This window comes from Rana temporaria, chromosome 2 (assembly GCF_905171775.1).
Source record: "Rana temporaria chromosome 2, aRanTem1.1, whole genome shotgun sequence".
In the NCBI taxonomy this organism is placed as follows: domain Eukaryota; kingdom Metazoa; phylum Chordata; class Amphibia; order Anura; family Ranidae; genus Rana; species Rana temporaria.
The window spans coordinates 143,535,352-143,553,671 of record NC_053490.1 but is presented as its reverse complement, the minus strand read 5'-3'; the positions used below and the strand labels follow the sequence as shown (position 1 = coordinate 143,553,671).

General features: G+C 41.9%; 1 protein-coding gene across 1 annotated transcript in view; it reads left to right on the top strand.

The window, feature by feature from the left end:
- Positions 1 to 16,940, top strand: part of LRRC63 (leucine rich repeat containing 63) — a 56,260-nt gene extending 39,320 nt beyond the window's left edge. The window contains exons 9-11 of the mRNA XM_040341258.1: positions 5,572 to 5,655; positions 13,059 to 13,298; positions 15,735 to 16,940. Coding sequence (XP_040197192.1) covers positions 5,572 to 5,655; positions 13,059 to 13,298; positions 15,735 to 15,918 — 508 coding nt within the window. The 3' untranslated portion in view covers positions 15,919 to 16,940. The remainder of the gene's footprint in view (positions 1 to 5,571; positions 5,656 to 13,058; positions 13,299 to 15,734) is intronic.
- Positions 16,941 to 18,320: the final 1,380 nt, after the last annotated feature.

Here is an 18,320-nt window from a genome sequence, read left to right as displayed (position 1 = left end):
AGCCAGTTCCTGCCCGGTCAATGTATCCATATGTCCACCCAGAACTGCTTGCTATCTGTAACTGGCTGTGTCCACTGGACACAGCCAATTACTGATCATGATACCCGGCCACTAATAGTCTTGGGCATGGAGTTCACCAGAGCTTCACAGGTTGCCGCTGGGGTCCACTTCCACTCCTCCATGACAACATCACAGAGCTGGTGGATGTTAGAGACCTTGCACTCCTTCACCTTCCATTTGAGGATGCCTCACAGATGCTCAATAGGGTTTAGGTCTGGAGACATGCTTGGCCAGTCCATCACCTTTACCCTCAGCTTCTTTAGGAAGGCAGTGGTCATCTTGGAGGTGTGTTTGGGGTCGTTATGTTGGAAAACTGCCCTGCGGCCCAGTCTCCGAAGAGAGGGATTCATGCTTTGCTTCAGTATGTCACAGTACATATTGGCCTTCATGGTTCCCTCAATCAACTGTAGCTCCCCAGTGCCGGAAGCACTCGTGCAGCCCCAGACCATGACACTTCCACCCACCTTGACTGCAGGCAAAACACACTTGTCTTTGTACTCCTCACCTGGTTGCTGCCACACACGCTTGACACCATCTGAACCAAATAAGATTATCTTGGTCTCATCAGACCACAGGACATGGTTCCAGTAATCCATGTCCTTAGTCAGCTTGTCTTCAGCAAACTGTTTGCAAGCTTTCTTGTGCATCTGGGACAAAAGCCATGTAGACCAATTTGATGCACTGTGCGGCGTATAGTCTGAGCACTGACAGGCAGTGTTAATTTTGGCAGCAAATTTCGATTTAGTTTTAGTCTTAGGACTAAAATGTCATTTTAGTTTTAGTCTTATTTTAGTCTTCTGCAATTGTTTTAGTTTTAGTCGTATTTAGTCGACTAAATCTCCAGGACTAAAATCTCCAGTACATTTTAGTCGACTAAAACTCATTTTGTTCATCTAAAATCTAATGGGTCTAGCTAAATTGTAATGCATTAGTTAAGCATTTCTCTACAATTTTCAAACTCTTTATATACTGCTGGAGTAAAAAATCGAATATGTTATTATTTATTGTATTGAGGTATGAACATGCACTACAGACCAGTGTTAATTTTGACATCAAATTTCAATTCAGTCTTGGGCCCCATACACACGAGAGGATTTATCCGAGGATACGGTCCAGCGGACCGTATCCGCGGATAAATCCTCTTGAGGATTTGCGCGGATTTCCATGCGATGGAGTGTACTCACCATCGAATCGAAATCCGTGCCGAAATCCTCTGGCGATGACGTGTCGCGCCGTCGCCGCGATTATGACGCGGCGACGTGCGCGACGCTGTCATATAAGGAATTCCACGCATGCGTCGAATCATTACGACGCATGCGGGGGATCCCTTCGGACGGATGGATCCGGTGAGTCTGTACAGACCAGATAGATTTGATAGCATGTCATCAAATATTTATCCGCTGGAAATCCATCCCAGGGGATAAATATCTGCGGAAACATCCGCTGGAGTGTACACACCATAGGATCTATCCGCTGAAACCCATTCGCTGGGATTTTTCAGCGGATGGATTCTATCGTGTGTATGGGGCCTAAGTCTTTTGACTAAAATGACATTTTAGTTTTAGTCCTATTTTAGTAATCTCAATTTTTTTAGTTTTAGTCCTATTTTAGTCGACTAAAATGGTATTAAGTTAGTAGACTAAAATGTTTTAGTCAACAAAATTAACACTGCTGACAGGCTGACCCCCCACCTCTTCAACCTCTGCAGCAATGCTGACAGCACTCATACGTCTATTTCCCAAAGACATCCTCTGGATATGACGCTGAGCATGTGCACTCAACTTCTTTGGTCGACCATGGCAAGGCCTGTTCTGAGTGGAACCTGTCCTGTTAAACAGCTGTATAGTCTTGGCCACCGTGCTGCAGCTCAGTTTCAGGGTCTTGGCAATTTTCTAATAGCCAAGGCCATCTTTATGTAGAGCAACACATTTTTTGAGGTGCCATGTTGAAATTCCAATGACCAGTATGAGAGAATGAGAGCGCTAACACCAAATTTAACACACCTGCTCCCCATTCACACCTGAGACCTTGTAACACTAATGAGTCAAATGACACCGGGGAGGGAAAATTGCTAATTGGGCCCAATTTGGACATTTTCACTTAGGGGTGTACTCACTTTTGTTGCCAGCGGTTTAGACATTAATGGCTGTGTGTTGAGTTGTTTTGAGGGGACAGCAAATTTACACTGTTATACAAGCTGTACACTCACTACTTTACATTGTAGCAAAGTGTCATTTCTTCAGTGTTGTCACATGAAAAGATATACCGGTAATAAAATATTTACAAAAAATGTGAGGCATGTACTCACTTTTGTGAGCTGCTATATATATATATATATATAAAAACTTATGTAAACTTATGAGCACAGCTGTATATATATATTTTTACATGCTGTTACCAGAACAAGTCACTATGGTAACATTGCACCGCTGTGGCGGTGATCATGTACAATGGCTAGCTGCTCTTATATCACTGTATGTCAGTGCCACAAGCCACAAACAAAGAAAAACATGTTTTTGTTTTCAAACTTGTCAGAATTTTTTTTGGAGTAATTGTCATTCAAAGTCTGACAGCACTGAAATCAGAAAATTGGCCTGAGCAGGAAGGGGTGAAAGTGTCCCATTTTGAGGTGGTTAAACACACACCGTTTGATAATAACATTCAAATAAAATAATAGAGGTGGCAATGTGTTACTGGTCTTCTTTCTAAAAGCTTTGTTGAGGAAGTGGGTATTTTTAGTGTTGAGATATTAATACAAGATGGAAAATATAGTGGTTTGGTTCTGTAGCACTGGCCACCCACACACCTGTTTTTTTTGTTCCTTTTTTATTTCTTCAGACGTTATGCTAGGCGCGTTGCCTTTTAGCACCACAAACTAACTGATCATCTAAAAAATCTTGAAGAAAGAACAATGGTTTGGTGCTCATGGGAACCTATTCAGTATCAGCATTTAGCAGTCCTAATCCAGTCACACAGCACATTGTTGTACCTTAACATTAAAAAAAAATGACATTAGGCCAGGTGTCTTTGTTTCTCTAAACAATGCGTTTGCAGTATTTATGATAACATTATGGTATGTGAATCCTAAAGTACTGAATTAAAAGCACTATGCCTCTAAAACAAAACCAAGCCAAAACAAGCTTTGACACTTCCTCAGTGTGCTAAAGCCTACCTTCCTTTCTACCTCTATTGCTACCACATTCCTTTTGGCCAGTAAAGCCGACCATCATAGTGATGAGCCAATAGGAATGTGAGAGAGGTGGGACTTTCTGGAAGCGTTAAGCTTTTGTCAGAACAGCCTAGAATATTCCTCTGTTGATGATTTTGTAATGAAATAACACAGGTAGTTTTATAGACAAGATTAAACAGAAAAGTTTAATGTACCGTAGATTACAGTTCCTTGAAAAAGCTGGTCAGAGTTGATGGGACGATGGATGGAGCCAAATACAGGGCAATCTTAGAAGAAAATCTGTTATGCCCTGTACACACGATCGGATATCTGATGGAATCTAATCCGATAGATTTTTTCGTCGGATATCCGATGAAGCTGACTTTCATCAGTGTTGCCTACACACAATCGGTCAAAAATCGTAAAACACTACGATGTGCTGAGAAAAATGAAATTTAATGCTTCCGAGCATGCGTCGACTTGATTCTGAGCATGCGTGAATTTTTGACCGATGGACTTCCACACAGACGATCGTTTTTTTCTATTGTTTTTTTGTCCATAGGAAATTTTTAAAATCGATGGGGCCCACACACGATCGGTTTGTCCGATGAAAACAGTCCGTTTTGATCAGACGAACCGATCGTGTGTACAGGGATTTAGAGTCTGCAAAATACTTGACTGGGACAGAGGTTCACCTTCCAACAGGACAATGACCCTAAACATACAGCCAGAGCTACAATGGAATGGTTTAGATCAAAGCATATTCATGTGTTAGAATGGCCCAAAGTCCAGACCTAAATCCAATTGAGAATCTGTGGCAAGACTTGAAAATTGCTGTTCAGACGCTCTCCGTCCAATCTGACAGAGCTTAAGCTATTTTGCAAAAAAGAATGGGCAAAAATGTCACTCTCTGCAAAGCTGGTAAAGACATCCCCAAAAGTTGGGGAAATAATTGCCTCATACATATCAGTGGGAGGAATAGTGCCCCAAGGGCCAGATAATGGCTAGCAAAGGGCCACATCTGGCCCTCGGGCCGCAGTTTGGAGACCCCTGGTCTATCACATAAAATCCCAATAAAATACATTTACGTTTTTGGTTGTAACGTGACAAAATGTGGAAAATTACAAGGGGTATGAATATTTTCCAAGGCACTGTATGCCATTCTTAAGGCTTGTACACAAAGGTCTCCAAATGGACATCTGCTACTATTTCCGAATTCCTGCCTAGGGCTTACAGACACTCATTTTTCTTGGTGCTGCCAGAGCTGCAGCACATTACATTTTTTAGAATTCCAATAGTGCTTTTGTATCCAATGTCAGTGTGGTAGCCTTAAAAAAGGAAACTTAGCATAGGAGAAATTTATAGGCTGCAATCTCCTCTTCAAAATGTTGGTTGCCTGGCTTAGTCAATGATTAGGAATATGTATTTGGATCAGGAGTACCGATTTCATTTGTTGCATACTTCTTCTTATGAAGCAGTAACTTAGTAGTGACTTAGGCGCGATTTTACCGCAATTTTTGTGGCGTTTTTTAACGTGTTTTTGCTGAGATTTTGTACAGGTTAAAAGGTCACCAATGTAAAAAGCAGAAAAACGCCCAAATCTGCCTAAAAAAAGTCCCAGAACTTGTTTGAGCTTCAGGCGTTTTAGAGCTCCTGGCGTTTTGGAGTGGAGATGTGAACCATCTCCATAGAGAATAATAGATTTTTTCCCCTCCAGCGTTTTGTAGCTTCAGGCTTCAAGGTACAAAACGCTCAGGTGTGAATGGGGTCTTAGTGACTCTCCCTTTTTTGGGTTGTGGGGTCCCTTAAGCCCTATCTCTATTCATTAGTGACTCAGGATCACCATAACAATCATACTTGTAATTTTAGAAGGGGGTCAGTAATGGAAGTCCACCTACTTTACTTATGACAGTTTTTAACTAATTTCAAACAAGCCACTTTACTCTGCATTACAATTTGACAGTCATCCCAACATATAAATACAGTAGCTAGCAGTGCACTCGTGCCTTGCAGTAAACCACGATGCACGTTGCGAGCTTTGCTGCAATGTGTTTGCGTTGCGTTGGGAGCCCATTCCAAATGAATGGGCTGCCTTAATACACATGCAATAAAAGAGAGTTGCAAAGGAGCTCTAAAATGTATTCATAGTTTCAGAGCACTATTTATTGCTGGGGTATGATTTACCACAGTGTGAAATGAGGGCATCATGTGAAGAATACACTGTTTGTTGCATTTCAATTTAGCCTTAGCAAATCAGCTCCAGGTTCCCTTCACAATAGTTCTGACTTTAGTAAATCAAGCTTCCTGCGTATTGCTTGACAGCCCTTTTTTTTTTTTTTCAGACTGTTTCTTTTGCCATATCTGCAGGTGCTGGATGTGTCCTATAATGATATCTCTTTAATTCCAAATGATATCTCCAATCTCAGGTAATTGTACATTTTTATTTGTTTGTATATGTTTAGTAGAATGAGCCACATACAAGCTTGTGACAGTTTACAATCTAAATGGGGTTATCAAGGGATACAAAAGGTAATAACTGTAAAAGATGAGCTGATGGAGAAAGTAAAAGTTCAGTTTATTGGGTGGAGGCGGGATAGCCCTCCCCAAAAAGGTGGGGGTTTTGGGTAGGGAGTTCCAGAGGATGGGAGGCACTCTGGAGAAGTCCTAAAGCTGAGCATGGGAGGGGGTGACAAGGGGGCTAGAGAACAGGAGGTCTTGAGAGGAGCAAAGAGGACAATTTGGGTCATATATTGTGATGAGAGTTGTGAATTGCTTTGTATGTAGTTGTTAGGATTTTTTTTTTTTTATTAAATTTAATATTTATTGATAAATGTTAGTAATAAAAGCCAGCCTTAAATTATACTTTTCTTTACCACATTAACCCCTTGTTGACCGCCCCACATACATGTACAGCAGAGCAGTGGCTCCTACATGCGTTATAACATACAGGTACGCGATTCTGCACTTCCAGGTCTGCGGCATGCATGCGGGCCGCCGGCAACCCACTGCCTCTGTGATTGGACACAATGGGAGCCAATCAGCAGGCCTAGCGGACCTGCCGATCGTTCCCGATAGAGGCAGAATGGAGGTCTGCATATGTAAACAAGGTAGATCGCCATTCTGTGAAAAGGGAAGACAGAGATCCTGTGTTTCTGCTAGGAACATGGATCTCTGTCTTCCCACAGTTAAAGCATCCCTCACACAGTTAGGAAGCACTCCCTGGGGACACATTTAACCCTTTGATCGCCCCTGATGTTAACCCCTTTCCTGCGAGTGTCATTAGTACAATGACATTGTTTGAGCACTGATCACTGTATTGGTGTCACTGGTCCCCAAAAAGTGTCACTCCTCCTAGGTTCACACTGTAGCGATGCGGGAACCAGAGCGATTACAGCGCCGGTTCCCGTATAGCATTTCTCCCGCAGGCAGTTCACACTGCACTCTGCGAACCGCTGCGGGTGTCAATACAATGTTAATGACACCCCCAGATCGGTTCACAGGTCGCAGTGCGAACCGTGAACTCGCACAGGAATCAGATTGCAAGGGTGAGAACATCGCAGTCCCGCTAAAAAACGCAGATCGTCGCCATTACTAGTAAAAAATCAAAAAAAATATCACATAGCTTGTAGACGATATAACTTTTGTGCAAACCAATCAATATACACTATAGATTGGCCTAAACTAATGAAGACATTTTTTTGGGGGGGGGAGGGGTTTGTTTTGTAGCAGAAGGTAAAAAATATTGTTTTTTTTTTTCAAAATTGTCAGCTTTTTTTTTTGTTTATAGTGCAAAAAATTAAAAACGCAGGGGTGATCAAATGCCATCCAAAAAAAAGCTTGATTTGTGGGGAAAAAAAACATACATTTTATTTGAGTACAGTGTTGCACAACAGCGTAATTGTCAGTTAAAATAACACAGTGCCTTATCGCAAATAATGGCCTGGTAATGAGGGGGGGTAACTCTTAGGGGTTAATGGGTTATGGATTTTATCTGTTTATGATGATTTTTAGTAGAGGAAATTGCGCTGGCCCAAGCATTTAAATCCTGTGTTGCACAGTGTGTCACAGGAAATAGCTGTGCGTGGTGCTGGAGAAGGAACAGAGTGTCACTTGCTGTACTGTGTAACAATGAGGTAAAAGGCAAGCAGGAAACAGGCTTACCTCTATTCTGCATCATTGCTAAGAGGACTGAATGTCAGGGCATAAATACAAATTAAAAAATGAAGGAAAAGAAAAATGTCAACTTCGGATTCCTGTGTAAATATCAACTGGTGGCTCATCAAAACAGTATCATACTAAAATAAGTACAATAACTTCCCTTTCCTCATTCTGGTAAAAATGTATTCTTGTGCAAAGGTCTAGACAGGGTTTTAGCAACTTGTACTGGTCAGCCTTTGCGATAGGAACATGCTAGGGTTTTAGCTCAACAACTCTCACTGTGAGTAAATTTGATTAACTGTGCTTAATCTGCAGACTGTAAGTGGCAGAGATAAATAAAAGACCTGCAATATCCAATTAATTATGGATTAAAAGCAGACAAAAGCTACCTGAAGGTTATATTTATTTATATATTATAGTTAATCATAGACCCTATCCTGGGCACCAGCTGATTGAAGGTGTCAACTTGAGTTGTATCTTAGAGCTCTACCATACTAATGGGCCTCCTTAAAGCGGTTGTAAACCCGCATCAAATTATTTATTTATTTTCTCCTGTAAGGCAAAAGTCATAATGAGCTAATATGCACCGCATATTAGCTCATTATGAAATACTTACCTCGGAACGAGGTGTGTAGCACTTACCTGGTCCACGCCGAGCGAGATTTCATCTTGCCTCGGCATGTCTTCCGGGTATCGCCGCTCCAGCGCTGTGATTGGCTGGAGCGGCGATGACGTCACTCCCGCGCGTGCGCACGGGAGATTTAAAACTCGGCAAGGTCCGGCGGCTGCCGGTCCTTTCGCCGTAGATCCCCCCTGCGAATGCGGCGCATTGCGAGGGGAATATCTCCTAAACCGTGCAGGTTTAGGAGATATTCTCCTTACCTACAGGTAAGCCTTGTTATAGGCTTACCTGTAGGTAAAAGTCAAAAAAGTGGGTTTACAACCACTTTAACCTATTCGAGCATCCCATCAGTCAGTAACAGCGCCCCCATTAGCTTGAAGGATAGTGGTGCAGTGTGGCAGAGCTCCAAGAGTGAGCTAATGTCTCAGGCATCAGTCCAGAATGTATGTGTCTGGAATTTCCTGGATGCATAGAGAAAGATTTAACTAAATGTAGAGGTTTTGCAGGACATCAGTACCCTTGGTACAAAGAACATGTTGAATAGGGATGAGCTTCGACTCGAACATTGCCTGTTTGCCGAACAGCAAACAATTTGGGGTGTTCGCAGCAAATTTGAAAAGCCGCAGAACACCCTGGAAAAGTCTATGGGAGAGATCTAAAGTGCTAATTTTAAAGGCTTATATGCAAGTTATTATCATAAAAAATGTTTGGGGACCTGGTTCCTGCCCCAGGGGACATGTATCAATGCAAAAAAAGTTTTAAAAAAAATGCAATTTTTTCAGGAGCTGTGAATTTAATAATGCTTGAAGTGAAACAATAAAAGTGAAATTTTCCTTCAAATTTCATACCTAGGGGGGGGGGTGTATAGTATGCATGTAAAGCAGCGCTTGTTTCCCGTGCTTAGAACTGTCCCTGCACAAAGTCTCATTTCTAAAGGATAAAAAGTAATTTAAATTCACTGCTCCGAAAAAAACTGCCGTTTTTAAAACTTTTTTTGCATTAATACATGTCCCCAGGGTCCCGAACACTTTTTAGGACAATGACTTGCATATTAGCCTTTACAATTAGCACTTTAGATTTCAAACATTCTAAAGTTCACACAAACTTTTGGTCTGTGCGCAGGTTCTGGTGTGAACCGAACGGGGGGTGTTCGGTTCATCCCTAATATTGAATAGCCCACCTTGTTCAGCTTGGACTCCATCAAATAACACACCCCAAAGTACTTTTCATTTATATTTAGTCTATTTATATTGCCAATCCTGTGTTGGCTTGTGTTGCAAAACAGATATAATTTACCAAGCATACTGTCTCCTGGCCATTAAAACTCATCCATGCTTCTAGAGAAGGCTTCACCTCACTTGTCAGCAACTAAATATCACCTGATTTCAGCAAGGAAACTGATCAGTCTCAATTTTATATCTGCTTTTAAGATGTGAAACTAGCTTGAACTCTCTCTAAAATCGACATGGTGTATGTGCATTTGGCGCGAGTGCTGAGGGGTTAGCACCCCTGTCATGTTTGTATCTGTGTCCCCATCAGGGAGATACACTTTCTATTTATCCCTGTGACCACCATCGCATGGAATGAAAGTGAGGGAGAAAACAATATTATGAGATGCCATCAGAACAGGAGTGGGGAAATCTTTCAGTGGGGACACTTGTTCCAATGACACCTGTCTTATGAGCGAGCATACCTCATTTTAAAGAGAGTACATCTCACTTCCTGTTGTGCCCTGGATGTGCAGCATTTATTTGCCATGTGAAATAAGTGTATAGCACGCATAGTAAAAATGTTACAGTGGGTATGGAAAAGAATCACCCGCCATTAATTTAACTGAACTCGAGCAGTTCTTCTAGGAAGAGTGGGCAAATATTGCAGTCTAGATGTGAAAAGTTAGTAGAGACATATCCCAAAAGACTAAGGCTGTAACTAAAGCAAAATGTGGTTCAACAAAATACTGACACAAGGGGGTGATCCTTTTTTCAACTCAGTGATTCGGTTATTGAATTTTTTTTATTTTTTCCCTCACATTTTGGTGTTATATCTTTCACTTGGATGTTGAGCCTAGGTTCACACTGCTGCGAATTCAAAATCGCGGTAAAATGCGCGATTTTACCGCGATTTTGCGGCTGCGATTTTGCCGCGATTTCGGCCGCAATTTAATGTAAATCGCGGCCCGAAATCGCAAAAAGTAGTACAGGAACTACTTTTTGAAATCGCAGATGCGGCGTCGCACTGATTAGGACAGTGCCATTGCCGACAATTGCCGCCGATTTGAGATGCGATTTGACATGTCAAATCGCATCTCAAATCGTTCCAAATCGTACCCAGTGTGAACCAGGGCTAAAGGTTACACTTAGTAAATACAGCTGGATAAAAAAAACAGTAGCTGTCTGCATTTCAGGCTGAAAAGCAACAAAATTTGATTATTTTAAAGTGGGTGATTATTTTCTATACCCACTGTGCTGTATGAAGAAGCTGAATTGTCACCTGTTTTGTTCTCAATTAAAATGGTCCAGAGAGTGTAAGAATGCTAAGAGGATGATAGAAATGGTTAGGAGAAGGTGGGGATACTAAGAATAGGATTGGGATGCTGAGGAGAAAGTAGAAATGCTAAGGAGAGGGTGGAAATGGTAAGGAAATGGTGAGATTGCTAAGCAGAGGGTGGGTAAGCACAACTTAGTTGGCCTTGACTATATGTAATCTGCTGTCTCATTGCATGCTAAGGAAGTAAAACTGTTAACTAATTATATTTAATGATTTCAACAGATCCTCATTTTTAAGCAATATCCTGCTTTTTCTTTAGACAAATGTTAAATATGAGTGCTTTCCAATCCTGAAAATATTTTGAAAAATAAAACTCTTTTTCCGCGTACACACGATCATTTTTCGGCATGAAAAAAACGACATTTTAAAAAAATGTCATTTAAAATGATGGTGTGTGGGCTTCACATCATTTTTCGTGTTCTGAAAAACGTAAAAAAAAAAAAGTTTCGAACATGCTGCATTTTTTAACAACGTTTTAAATTATGGTGTTTTTCGGGTTGTAAAAAATGATCGTGTGTCGGCTAAAACGATGTTAAAAACCCGCGCATGCTCAGAAGCAAGTTATGAGATGGGAGCGCTCGTACTGGTAAAACTACCGTTCATAATGGAGTAAGCACATTCATAACGCTGTAACAGACAGAAAAGCGTGAATCGTCTTTTACTAACACAAAATCAGCTAAAGCAGCCCCAAGGGTGGCGTCATCCGCATGGAACTTCCCCTTTATAGTGCCGTTGTACGTGTTGTACGTCACCACGCTTTGCTAGAGCATTTTTTAACCACTTGCTGCCCGCCTTATGCAAAAAGACGTCTGCAAAGTGGTTTCAATATCCTGAGTGGACGTCATTGTTGTTGCAGGGTGTCAGTCTGACACCCCGCAACACCGATCTTGGTAAAGAGTCTCCGACGGAGACTCTTTACCACGTGATCAGCCTTGTCCAATCACGGCTGATCACGATGTAAACAGGAAAAGCCGGTAATCGGCTTTTCCTAACTCGCATCTGCCAGACACGAGTAGAGGAGAGCCGATCGGATGCTCCTATGACAGGGGGGGTTTGTGCTGATCGATTATCAGCACAGCCCCCCCGAGGATGCCCACACTGGACCACCAGGGATGCCACTAGACCACCAGGGATGCCCACCACAGGTATGCCACCAGGGATGACAATCACAAATAATGGATGCCAATCAGTGCCCACAATGGGCATCACTGATTGGCAGGCATTATTGTTTGGCACTGATTGACATCCATTAGTACAAAACATACATTAGTACGTTAGTGCCACCTATCAGTGCCCATCTATGCCCATCCGTGCCACCTATCAGTGCCCATCCATACTGCCTATCAGTGCCCATCCATGCCGCCTATCAGTGCCCATCCATGCCACCTATCCGTGCCCATTCGTGCCGCCTATCCGTGCCCATCCGTGCCGCACATTAGTGCCCATCATCAGTGCCACCTCATCGGTGCCCATCAGTGCCGCCTTATCAGTGCCTATCAGTTCCCAATCCGTGAAAGAGAAAATGTACTTATTTACAATGTTTTATAACTGAAACAAAAAAAAATTCTAAATTTTCAGTATTTTTTTTTGCAGAAAATAAAAATCCCAGAGGTGATCAAATACCACCAAAAGAAAGCTCTATTTGTGGGAACAAAATGATAAAAATTTTGTTTGGGTACAGTGTAGCATGACCACGCAATTGTCATTCAAAGTGCAACAGCGCTGAAAGCTAAAAATTGGTCTGGGCGGGAAGGGGTATAAGTGCCCGGTATGGAAGTGGTTAAATTTAATGATGAAGTTGGAAAAAACTATGTTTTTTCTAGATGCTGAAAAATGTTGTTTTTTACATGCCGAAAAATGATCGTGTATGGCATTAGGGCTTGTTTACTCAAGTGGCACTGTCTACAATCCTCTGCAAAGTGATTCACAGTGCACCGCTTTTTAGAGGGTTGGTAGAACAGCAGCCTTATGCCTCGCACATATGGCCGTGACCCCGTTGGAAGTCCAACGGACAAAAAGAGAACAGGTATGTCGGACTTCCGAGAAGAAAAGTCAGGTGGAGGCTACACACGGCCGTACTTTCCGTCTGACTTTTTTTCTCGGAAAGCGCAGCCGTGTGTACGAGGCATTAGTGCTCTTTTTTTTTCAGCCTCACTGGGATTTTCTTTTGAAATATCTTGCCACAACGTGGCCCCATTCGCTTAACTGGGTTGTGTTTGGCAGCAATACCCCATGCTAATCTCAAACTGTTGTATTCCGCCACAACCTTGCCAATGTGTACTAACATGCCCCTGGCCATGTTCACTTGTGGTTTGGTGGTAGGGGAGCGGAAACTCTGTGGGTCATCTGCCCATTTTTACTATTCTTCTGGCAGCCCGTGTAAACAAGCCCTCAAACCCTAATGCCTAAGATTCCTTCAATGCAGCTGGTATACATTGTTCCATCAAAAAAACTGAAATGTGTTCTTCAGTATTATGTTGTAAATAATCTGTATTTGTCTAGAGCTTTGGAGTTCCTGAATGTGGAAGGAAACAGCTTGCCAGCATTGCCTTGTGGGGCACTAAAACTAAAGCTTAAGCAGCTACGTGTAGGCAACAACCAAATGCACCCCCTGTTCTGGAGAGAGAACACCCACATCCAACCACAACGCCTCCTTGACATAGCTGCCATGGCTTTTGCCAAAAACAACCTGTTTCGCTACTTTGCAGACATTCCTAGTGAAGTCAAAGAAATACTGCTCAAGTAAGTGATGTGCAGGCTAGAATTTAAAATCAAATGATGCAGGATATAGTTTTTTTTCCAACAGGCCTTTTAGTATTGTGCTGCACAGGTAATACAGTAATTATGTATTTAATGCACTCAGGGGGCACAGATCATCTTCATATCCATGATGATAGGGTTATGCTACCTTTAGGTAATTGGACACTGGTAACAAAAAAAAAAAAAGAAGAAGGAAATACCCTCCTAGGAATAACCCCTTCCCATTAGACAGTGCTTCACTTTTTTCTGATTCCTGGGCTATTTGACATCAGGCTTCAGTAGCTCAAGTTTGTAAAGCTGCTACCTGGTCTTTGGTTCATAGTTTTCCAAAGTTTTACTAAGTGGATGTTAGAGCTACTAGGACCGCTACCTTTGATCAGCGTCTTTTGTGGGCTGCTGCGTAAGGTACTAACCTGTTCTGGTTTAGTTGTTTTGGGCCAGTTGACTTGTTACCATGTTGTCCTCCGTTCTTATTCAGTGCTTTGGGAAATCCTTATCATCCATTCACCTGAAGCTGTCAGCATAACCCTATTGTCATGGCTATGAATATGCTCTGTGTCCCGTGATGTGCTCTAAGAAAGCGATAAAAGGTGAATTAACTACTTGAGGCCCACGCTATAGCCGAATGACGGCTTCAGCGCGGACCTGAAAATACAGGAGGACGTCATTTGATGAAGGGGTTATGTGTGACCTCATGTCTGTTTCTAACTGTAGGGGGTGCGGCTGTAGGTGTGACGTCATCGATTGTGTTTCCCTATAAAAGGGAACACACGATTGATCACGGCGCCACAGTGAAGAACGGGGAAGCTGTGTTTACACACAGCTCTCCCCGTTCTTCAGCTCCGGGGACCGATCGCGGGACTCCAGCGGCGATCGGGTCCGTGGGTCCCGTGGGCACGGAGCTTCGGACCGGGTCGCGCGCCCGCGACCCACAGCTGGGCACTTAAAGAGGATGTACCTGTACGTGCTTGTGCCCAGCCGTGCCATTCTGCCAACGTAAATGTGCAGGAGGCGGTCCTTAAGTGGTTAATCTCCCCAGGAGGAAACAGACTGCAATAGAAAACTTGCAAGCCTAAAACAAGTTTTTACTTACACTTTAATGCTATTTTTCTGCTTTGAGCTGATTTTATTGTCTTGTCATCAGGAGAGAAAGAGAGAGGAAACCCCTTCAACATTAAAGCGGAGTTCCAACCACAATTAGCATTTTTTAAATGTATGTCCTTTCATCCTGCGTTTTTATAATATAAATCTGGTCACTTACTATTTTACAATCCGCCGCCGATCCGCATAGATATTCAAAAAAGATAGTTTATAAAACTATATCTACACCGTTGTCATTTTGCTTGTGGGCATTGTGAAGCCTACAGGCATTTACTTCCTGGAAGTCTTGGATGGGGAGTGATAATTGGACAGCGCACTGCATCCTGGGAAATGATGATACACATTTCCCAGGAGCATTAGAGGGAGATGATGTCAGAATCCTAGGTGGTTTCAGAGGCAGATTTCGTGGGACCACATAGCAACAGGCATTTCCAGATGAGTAAAAAAAAAAATATTTTTTTTCTTTTTTAGTCGTAAGCTACAGTTTAAAGCAAAATAGTTTTTTTGATGAAACCTCCACTTTAACAAAGAAAAAAACAAAACTTTTGTCATTTTGGAAAATAAACTGGTGTTTTTGTTCTTTGTTCACTTTAATGCCCTGTTTATTAAACATTACATTTATTTTGACGGGGAGCAACACCCAGTTTCATTTACTTTTGGATAAAGCTGGGAATGGGGTATATGCCCTTCTGGTTCTTTACTACCTGTTAAGGCCCCCCCCCCCTGCTAAACTTTTGTGACAACAAGAACTGACCATCCAGATTTCTTATTCTGGGCCATATTATCCTTATATTTCTATAGAGAATGGAGGTTGCAACACATTAATACCATTGTTTTCCTAGTGGTGAATATATGGGGAATATGCTCCAAAGAGCAGAACCCCGGAAGCCATTGCTTTACTGGTGTGGAGTGGTCCCTACGCTATCCAAAACTTTGTGAAGTTCTACTTTAAAGGGACTCTATCAACAAAAACGAATTCCCGCAAAAGGTCAATCCGCAAAAGAAGTGTCCTGTAGTGATGTGTTGTATTCTCAGCAGACTTCAGAGAAAGGTACCTCTTCAAGCGAGTAGCATTTAGTGGCAAAAAAAAAGCGGGAGAGGTAATTATTTACTCTCTCTCTCTCTTTTTTTGCAGTTAGACCTTTGTTTTCTTTTTTCTGAAAGGGCCGCTGCAGTAATGGCCTATAAAAGGGGGACATTTCTGGACAAACTTCTGCACAGGAAAACCTGCTGTTGTCTTTCCCACTGACTGAGCCAGTGTAGAGATACTCTAAAGTATTACTGAGTAATGTTATCCTTATTTTCTTTTTCACTTAGGGTTAAAGCATGCGATTGCTGCAGGGGAGCCCTGTCAGGTGAAGGCCTGCGCTTTATCCGACCTTGTGAAAAAATCTTTGGGATCCGCCAGCTTCCATTCATGTTTCACGCCTGCTCACCATCTTGTTACAGAAGCTTCATGAGCCAGACAGAATCTCTTACTAAGCATCTCTACGAAGGCTAATATTTTTGATATTGATATGTTAAGTACTGATCCCTGGAGAAAACCAAAGTCCTGGTATATCAAGCACGGGTCTACTTCTTCACTATAATACCAATAAAAAGTCATAACCAAGTGCAGATGATGTATATAAACGGCGGGTGATATTAATTACTTAAAAATATAGGGCTTGTTAAAGAGAAGTCATGGCCTTTTCATAAACACTGTCAATTTTGCTCTGAATGGGCAAAGTGAGGATATTCTGAAGATCTGTCCTGTCTGAGCACTTAGGATTACTCATGAGGCCTTTTTTTTCGACGTGCCACATGAGTTTTGAAATGCATTGTGTAGATTTCTACAAAGTGAAATAATGAGGTGTATCGATTATGTGTAAACCCCAGACATGACGTATGAACAAAGCATATCCCTCTATAGTGTGTTCTTGTCTCAATTAAGAGCACTAAGTGTAATTTCTGTCTGCTGTTTTGTTCCTGTGCTATCTGTATAATTCACTTCTGACAAGTTTTCCTGACACCAAGAGAAAAAAGGTGACAGGAGGGAGCTCCAGATGATTGACAGCCTCAGCTCTGTTCCTGTGTGCCGTGTGGAGGGGGTGTGTTCCTTCCCTCCAATTTTATCTTAGGTACCAGTCCCTATCAGCACATGATGCTCTATTAACATTTTATTTGACCTTCTCTGAATATAGCATTCACATGATAAAAGCTTGCTTGTCTTGTTTGTTTTTCATAATAAGATGTCTGGCAGAAAATTAAGCCCTTTTATTCAGAAAAAGTTTATTATTGCCTATATATTGTCTCAAGATCTCCTAGGCTGAGGACTATGAGGAAACTGCATACAAAGGAAGTTTCAAAACCCGAACCACAAAACAACTTGAGTGAAAGCAAGAGAATGTCCTTAACAGGCGATGTGCAACGCCAGACAGGACTGTGAGTTTAGTGATGAAGGGGGAGTGTTGAGTCCCTGAAATGTAATGGCTAATTTTGTGATCATCTATCAGCTGCAATAAAGACTTACTGAACTCACAATATACTTCTACCACTTTTATCCTTCTCATGCTCTTCATATTTAGATTAAAACAGATGGGACTTAAATTGGTAGCAGGTTTTGATACATTTATCTTTATAGTATAAGGTTTCATGAGAAAGAATAGAGAAATATTAGACATTTTCCACAGTGCAATTTTTATGTATTTAGCCCAGTTCTAGATTCCCAGCCTAAAATGTAATCAACATAATCTTGTCTAAAAGGGTAACATATAAGTTACAGTGGAACCTTGGATTGCGAGTAACACGAGCAACGTGGTTAACGAGCGTTTCGCAATACGAGCGCTGTATTTTTAAAAATCCTGACTCAGTTTGCGAGCAGGATTCAAGCCACAGCGGTGTGCAGTACCATGTTTGTCCTGAGGTGGGGCGCCCCCCCCCACCTCTGGCCACATGCGATATTGCATGCCATTGAAGTCAATGCGGAACAAATTATTTTCGTTTCTATTGACTTCTATGGTGAAACTTGCTTTCATACGCGAGTACTTTGGATTACAAGAATTCTCCTGGAACGGATTATGCTCGTAATCCGAGGTTCCACTGTAGTTAGACCTATGATTTAACAGAGCTTTTTTTCCTCTTTTGACGCAAATTAATGACACACACGCAGCAATAAAATGTATTTGAAATAATTATTAAATCAGCGGGTCCGGCAGACTCGATGTCCGTAGGCCGCCCTGTGATCCCTCCTCGCAGAGACAGAACTGGGATCTGCCAAAGTAAACAAGGCAGATCTCCCTTCTGTCAGGGGATCAAATAGAGATCCTGTCTTTCTGCTATGCAGGAAGACTGATCTGTGTGTTGTCCCAGGCAGCCCATCCCCCATACAGTTAGTGAACGCACCCAGGGAACACATTTAACCATTTGATCGCCCCTGATGTTAACCCCTTCCCTGCCAGTGCCATTAGTACAATGTCAGTGCATATTTTTACCACTGATCACTGTAATAATGTCACTGGTTCCCAAAAAAGTGTCAAAAATGTCAGTTAGGTGTCTGATCTGTCCGCTGCAATGGCGCAGTTCCACTAAAAATCACAGAGCACCACCATTACTGGAGAATTTATTTTTTATAAAAATGCCATAAATCTATACCCTATTTTGGTGACGCTATAACTTTTGCACAAACCAATCAATATACTCTTATTGATTTTTTTTTTGATTTTTTTTACCAAAAGTATGTAGCAGAATACAAATTGGCCTAAATTGATAAAGAATTTAGATTTTTTTTTTATTTACTGGGTATGTTTTATAGCAGGAAAAAAACGTTTTTTTTTTTTTTCAAATTTGTCACTCTTTTTTTGTTTAACCACTTCCATACCGGGCACTTACGCACCTTCCTGCCCAAGCCAATTTTCAGCTTTC